The sequence below is a fragment of the Gasterosteus aculeatus genome, chromosome 8, assembly GCF_964276395.1.
Source record: "Gasterosteus aculeatus chromosome 8, fGasAcu3.hap1.1, whole genome shotgun sequence".
Lineage (NCBI taxonomy): Eukaryota > Metazoa > Chordata > Actinopteri > Perciformes > Gasterosteidae > Gasterosteus > Gasterosteus aculeatus.
The window spans coordinates 19,687,113-19,694,342 of record NC_135695.1 but is presented as its reverse complement, the minus strand read 5'-3'; the positions used below and the strand labels follow the sequence as shown (position 1 = coordinate 19,694,342).

Genomic DNA, 7,230 nt, shown 5'->3' with positions numbered 1-7,230 from the left:
GTGGCTTTTTTGAAAAGTGAAAAATACCACTTCTGTGTCTCTACACCTGAGCGCGGACTTCGCCTACCGTGAAGACTGGAACCAGGTGGTGGCAGGTGGTCAGCCTCAGTCCAAAGTTAGCAGAAAGAAGCCCACCGACTGCATTATTATGTCAGATAAAACTACGAAGCTGTGCGGAATGCAGCACGTTTCCGTTTCACAGGTATCCCTTAACTTTTATCGATTGTCATCCGGGCCTCAGACGCACCTAAACGCGCACGGCACAAAGCAAGCTCCTGCCTCCTCCTTCAATGCCTCCGCCTCCTTCTTCTCGGCCTGGCGGTGCCACCGGGAGCTCGAAAAGGAAAAACCTGAAACGCCGTGCAAAGTCAACGAGGAATGCCCCAAAGAGAGTGACGGCCGTCCAGAAGACGTCCTCGGCCCCCGCCGCCCCCCCGCCGCCCACGCGTTGACGTCCAGGGCGCAGGTGTCTGGGCCGCGTTTGATCCGGGTCGGTGTAAACAGAGCGCCGAGGGAGTGAGTCACGCCGCGGCGATGTTGTTGCTGAAGCGCCTGTCATGGAAGCACCTGGTGGGCTGCGGGGCCTCGAAAAAGCCCCCCCCCCCCCACCCCACCCCACCCGGGGGACATCACAGGAGAGCAGCACCTGGCGGAGGGGCGCTCGGCACGACCCGCTGGAGAAACAGGCAACACTGACGGCTTCGGGAACGAACCGCGAGCGACAGAAGAGAAAAGTGACAATAGAAGCCGCAGCCTAAATCTACAGGGGCTACAAGTCACGCTGCTCCGGCGACGACAAACCTCTGGGACCTTTGAAACCCTGTGTGGTCATTTTCTCTCACAGTGACTGAAAAGAACTGTGGTGGGTGGGAACGGGAAAAAAAAAAAAGAGCCCCTCGCCACTCATAATACCAATCTTATGCATGTAGACGAAAACGGGAGGGATGGGAGGGGTTGGGGTTGTGTGGCAGATGGACTAAGGCACAATTTTAAAGCGCTTATTGAATTGCCATTACAGCTCCTGAGACTAATTGTGGCTGTTGTGCGTCTCTCGGCGGCCTAGCGGGCTCTGGAGTGGCCCTGTATGCTCTTACTCGGTGGGGTTTTCAGACCGAGTGGCCCTGAAAGAGAACAGGACCACCGTAGATCAATGGCAAAGCTTTCCCTCTTTCACAGGGCCTCGCTAATCCTTCTCATTTGTCTGCCATTTGTTGAGGCACATTCACAGCTCCCTGAATTTAGGATTAGGCCTTGTTTTGTTACAAAAACAGCCCGAGTTATAACGCTGAATGGACGGACTAAAGGGTGGACGACGGGTGAGTGTGTGCGTGAGTTTGTGGGCATGTGTGTGTGTGTGTGTGTGTGTGTCAGCTACACGCTACATGTATGTTTGACACAATTCATGAGAGAGCAGAACCTATTTGGGGTTTTGTCTTAAATCCCATTTCGTGTCATGAGTGGTGCAAAGATTATAGTTTTCTTTGGTTGCAGCTTCAATGTTCAGACAGTAACAATTTTAAAGAAGCAGAAGCAGAATCCTTGCGTGTGACATAATGTGATCGTTTTGTCTTTAGGTGGGACTGGAGCTGACAATTTGAATAAAAAATGTCCAACATCGAGTAAGTAAGTCGTTGGCTTGTATTGAGAAAGTACACAAAAAGTTCCACACAAGGTTTATAAAAAGGCATAAAAATTGCCAGAATTTTCTTTTAAAACACAAAGGTTTAAACCATTTGAATATTTGTTTATGATCATTATGTCCATTACAACGTGGCCTGCACAAATATCTAAATGCCTGTACGCCCGTATTAAATGTGCTCTTTTCTTTCCCATTCAAACACATATTTGAATTTAAAAAGAACAGTTTTTCTTTCCAAAAGGTTAAAGTTTTTGGATCAAAATCAAAATATGTGGTCAAATATGCAGAATTGACATGGGAGAATAATGTGTTGAAAAGGTCAAACTAAGTGATAACTTTAAAGCTAGAGGTAATGAACACAAATATCAGAGTTCTCCTTCACCGTTGTTCCGTCAAAAATATCTTTAAAGAACTAAAGGGCTTTTAACCGTTCCGCATGCTGTCTTTCTCATATGTCCATCTGAGTTCACCGTCTCCTTTTGAAAATAAATATCTCATAAGAAAGAAGCAAAGCATGTACGAATTGATTCATCACAGTCAGAAACCTGCAGAGGAAATGCAATTTCATTAAAGTTGCAATGAATCCCTTTGAAGCCTCCCAGTTTGTCCTCGCCGGCCTTTTTTCGGCGGGGGCCGTCGGACGGCGGCCTTCTCATCGCCGAGTGGATTGGCGTTTGCGTCTGAAGCCGCAGCAGGCGTAGACGCATGTTGGCCACGGTCCCAGGCGACATCGCAAGGTTGTCTTTGGTTGTTAGGGACTGGAAAAGACCAAAGTCATGCAAGTTTTAGTCGTACCCAAGCCTATCCCCCCCCCGACCCCCCCGCTGTGTGCAGTCATTCTTCAGGCCCGTGGAACCAGACAGACGCTGTGTTCTGTCCATGCGTCCATGGCAGTACTTTCTTTTTTTTTAAACATTATTCAAAGATTAACAGGTGTATTTTCCTCCTTAAAAGCAAATTTACTTCACGAACGGTGTTCAAATCTGCTTTCTTTATGGTGTTTGGGTGTGTGAGATGAAGCAGGTGGGAAGGCTTTTCGTTAGATTCAGGTCTGTGTGAGGTCTCAGGCTCTCAGCGTTCACTCTGTCCAGGGCTGCCGACGTGTCCGAGGAGAAAGAACTTGACAAGGGAACGCTCCTCCACTCAAATAACGGATAAAACCAACGCTTAAAAGCAAGCTGAGTATAAAGTCAGACCGATTGTGGAAGCCCTCCTCCTCATTGTTTCTGTGTCTGAGGAGTCAGCCCCTTCAGCTCAAGCCAGAAGGACTCGAGGTCGAATAAACTATGATGACAGCATAAAGAGCGCACAATTATCCATCGCAACCTCACTGATGAGGTGCGTGAATAAAGCCACGCACGGATTCCTCCTCATGTCGCATCTCTTCAGCCTCAGGACCAGACTCAAGCTGACGTCATCGTCTCATCCGTAAACCTGCAAGACTCCGTTCATCGCAAATTGTGTAATTGCGTCGCCAGATATTGGGCCAGTTGGCTGTTTTCCTTTTCGTACAGCGCTGTCCCGCTGTGAGAAGATGCGACAGACTGTGACTCTACGTCAGCTCGACGGCTCCCTCTCGTGGTGCGAAAGGGCAGAGCCGCCGCAAAGGGCCCGCTTTCAAACTCTGCCTCTCTCTGCTGGATGTCATGAGGTACTAACAGAGTAACACCGACAGCCGAGACGGTAATAACAGACGCAGTCATTGGAATAGCAGACGCAGAAGCGTGCGCCAGGCATATTGTAGCACTTTAATTGTACTTGTAACGCCACTCATCTATAGCAAAGTGTAAATTGGCTTATTTGAGGAAATTGCACTTTCTTGTTTCTTGTTTTTCTGAGTTTGTACCCCTGTGTTTGAATGCACTTATTGTAAGTCGCTTTGGATAAAAGCATCAGCTAAATGACATGTAATGTAATGTAATGTAGTTCATGCGTTGCGCATAGACGTCGCGTGCAGAAATGGGAAGCCTGCGGATTGTTTGATCTGGATGTGTTTGTTTCTGAGCCGGCTGTTCTTGCTGAAGAACATAAACTCTTTTCGTTCCTCATAGTTCAGTCATTTAGCGGTTGACTAACACACAAGGAGAAGTGAGATGAGACTGCAGAGACAAAAAGAGTTGTCTTGTCACGTGAAGCACGACCCACACACTAATTTCATACTAAATTTACATGAAAATGACTTAATTACTCCGAGATAATGGTTGTGTTGGAAACTATTAAGCAATGCAAATGTAATCTGGTTCCTGTTTCAGATTACACTTGATGGCGTGCAAGTGAACAGCAGCGGCGTTGCATGATGTGGTGAGACAAGTCACTCTCAGATCAACCCGAGTGTGTGTCTGCAAGTGTTTATTGTGGCGGTGAGTCAGTTGTCTTCGAGTAGAGCGCAGCAGACTAGTTTCGGGACTGAAGTAGCATCAAAGGTTCAAGACAAATGTAACAGCGACAATTCCTTTCTTCTGTTACAGAGATATTACAGAAACATCCCTTTATCAGAATGTTACGTTTGTGTGAGGGTGAAGTCGTGCTCATGCTCTCATGCAAATGTGTCGAGTCCAGATCAAGCAGTGGTGGAAGAAGTAGAAGTAAGAATATATATATATATATATATATATATATGAAGATATTAGAAATAAATATACTTTAAGTACCAGGGTAAATATACTCATTATGTAAAATGGTCCATTTCAAAATACTGAATGTATTATTATGAGATTCTAATTATCTGTGAACATCGCTTTAATGTTGCGGCTGAGGAATTTGGATTAATTTTAATATTCCCAAAACCTCTGAGGGAAAGTTTAAAGCATGACTACTCTCTCTCTCTCTCTCTCTCTCTCTCTCTCTCTCTCTGCACGAGCTGCAGAGCCTCCTGCAGCCAAACGGTCATACTGAATAAACACACATCTAAATAGTGTTTCTGGTCGGCAAAAAGCCTTCAGCAATAAAATAAATACATATCTTTCATCGCGCTTAAAAAAAACCCATATGCCGCTGCCTGTAATGATGAAAGATGTGATGTGGTTTCAGAACTGCAGCTGTGGAAATATTGATGCTCAGATCTGCCGATGTGGTTTCTGTGGAACAAGTTAGCTGGAAACCAGAAACCAGGTTGTTTCATTTTAATGATCATCGATAACTCATCTTTGTTTCCCGCTCTGCATGAAGGGTAATTTTATACAGGAAACCCACAAGGGAAGAAAATAAAGGCAATAAACTAGTAAAACTACCTTGTGTGGGATATTGATTCATGCTAAACAAGTCTACTTGCAGCCAAGTCATTCAACGTGTCGATGTTGTATTGAGTTGCAGTAAAAACAAAGTAAAGGGCTAATGTGGCTTTAGTTGCTCTTCCTCTGCATGCTTCAGCACCTCTTGTATGTTGTGTGTGTGTGTGTGTGTGTGTTGAATGGGAATCATCACACACTCATGTCTGATTCACATATCTTGCATGCCATCATAATGCATGCCACACACACACACACACACACACACACACACACACACACACACACACACACACACACGCGCGCGCGCGCTTGCCAGACGTCTAGAATGCTGCACACTAGAGACCGTGAGAACGTACAAAATTAAAGCTGCGGTTCCTTTTCTGTGACGCATTTTAGTTTTGTGGTGCAACGTCACACTGACAGAAGACAAGAACATCCCAAAGGTCACAGCTCGATGGACTCAAACTGAAAGGTCTCAAGACGGTGGGTGGAGAACGTTTAAGAACTCTAAGAAACGATGAAACATTTGCTCGAAGTGCCACGCACGCGGAACACAGAGGCGTAAAGTGATCTGGATTTGGCGAAGCGGGGCCCCGTGCCTTCCTTCGGAGGTCACTTTGCACGGCGCTTGAAGCTGTTGCAAAAGTGGTAAATACACCATTCTTGCTTTGCATCCAGGCCTCAAACCAAAGGGGTCTTAAGAAAACATCAAATGACACCGAACTGGTCCCCTGCTGACCACATCCTGCGTCTATCCGTCAGGCTGCAGAAGCAGCTCGACCACACGCTGTCTATTCAGCGTTAGAGCGGCAATGATTAATTTCTCTGCTAACCTCAGTGCGAGGTATACGTGTTTTACCGGCGCACACAGGATGTAGGTCGGGGCGTCTCTCCGGGGTCGACTTTGGTATAAAAGCGGCGACACCTCGGAGGCGCCGGGTCGAGCATCGCCAGCGCCATGGAGGCCCCGCGCAGCGTCCTGCTTTGTCTTCTCCTGGCGTGTCTCGGACTTCACGGTGAGAGCGACCCGTCCGCGCGTTGGTCTCTGACCACCAAATGCAGCATTGACCCGTCCTCTGTTCCCTCTTGTGTTTTCAGCACTCGGGAGTGAAATCATTAAAGGGCAAAAGGCCCCGGAGAAGGATTTTCTGTACATGGCCTCAGTGCAGAACAAAAGTCGTCACCACGTATGTGGAGGATTCCTCATCGATAAAAACTTCGTGGTCACCGCGGCGCACTGCGCGAACAGGTGAGTTCACTTTCAGCGGTCACAAATTTAAAGAATGAGACGTTACATTTGCAACGCAACTTATTTCCGCCACGCCACCACCGCTCAGCAAACCCACCAGCGTCGTTCTTGGAAGCCACAATCTCCGGACGGCGAAGAAAGTCAACAGATACAACGTAAAACTCTGCAAGCATCCGTCTTATGTGGGGATTAAAAAAGGGGACGACATCATGCTCCTCAAAGTAAGTACATGTTTAACCGGACAACAGAGGTTCTTACTCTTCTGTTCAATAATAAAAGCACTGGCATCAGCACAAAGAGCAGCTCATCTTCCACTCATTATTTTAGCATTTCAATCGTGAAGGAGGACGAGATGCGTGCGGTTAATTGGTCCTTGCCGGTTGTGAAATGTCCCTTTGTCTCTCTGTGTGTCTCCAGCTGTCGAAGAAAGTTCGAACCGAAGTCACACCGATTCAACTTCCCAACGATGACATGAAGATAAAAGACGAATCAAACTGCCGGGTAGCCGGATGGGGTGGGACAATAAGTCAGGGTAAAACGGTCAATGAGCTGAACGCGGTCGACGTGCCCGTCGTGAACCTGAAGGTCTGTAGGGAGCAATGGGCTAAACTTAAATTTAATCTTCCGGCCAATGTCATCTGTGCAGGCGGCTACGGCACAGACAAAGGATTCTGCCAGGTACGTCTTCTGTCCGTTTATTACAAAAAACGTGGCGCCACTGGTTTCTTGTCTTGTGGAATCGAATAAACAAAGACTTCCTCCTCCTCACAGGGTGATTCTGGAGGCCCCCTGGTGTGCAACGGGAAGCCGGTTGGTGTCGTGTCGTTCAACATGAACGGGAACTGTAGCTATCCAAATGTTCCCAACGTGTACACAGACATAATAAAGTACCTTCCCTGGATCAAGCAGGTTCTCAAGAAGAGAAGTTGTTAAATGCTCTAATGCAGGTTTCCACTTCTTCATCAGGTCTCATGACACACTTTCTTTATCTTCATGAGCTGGCTGATGTGTTGGACAATAAATATTGTTTTCAATATTGCAGTGCAACTGTGCAAGCCTTGTGACCGTGTGTTGTTTTTGCTTTAAACAAAGGTTTATCTTGGGGAGATATT

General features: G+C 46.9%; 1 protein-coding gene across 1 annotated transcript; it reads left to right on the top strand.

The window, feature by feature from the left end:
* Positions 1-3,896: 3,896 nt before the first annotated feature.
* LOC120823459 (granzyme B) lies at positions 3,897-7,173 on the top strand. Its single transcript, XM_040183445.2, has 5 exons — positions 3,897-5,885; positions 5,968-6,118; positions 6,207-6,339; positions 6,536-6,796; positions 6,890-7,173. Exons 1-5 carry the CDS (start codon positions 5,828-5,830, stop codon positions 7,049-7,051), a joined length of 765 nt encoding a protein of 254 aa, XP_040039379.2. The 5' UTR covers positions 3,897-5,827; the 3' UTR covers positions 7,052-7,173.
* Positions 7,174-7,230: the final 57 nt, after the last annotated feature.

Bases quoted from the DNA above. Each gene is read 5' to 3' on its own strand.
- LOC120823459 (XM_040183445.2), top strand. From the start codon at position 5,828: ATGGAGGCCCCGCGCAGCGTCCTGCTTTGTCTTCTCCTGGCGTGTCTC. The intron at 5,886-5,967 runs GTGAGAGCGACC...TTGTGTTTTCAG, and splicing joins GGCGTGTCTCGGACTTCACG to CACTCGGGAGTGAAATCATT. The intron at 6,119-6,206 runs GTGAGTTCACTT...ACCACCGCTCAG, and splicing joins GCGGCGCACTGCGCGAACAG to CAAACCCACCAGCGTCGTTC.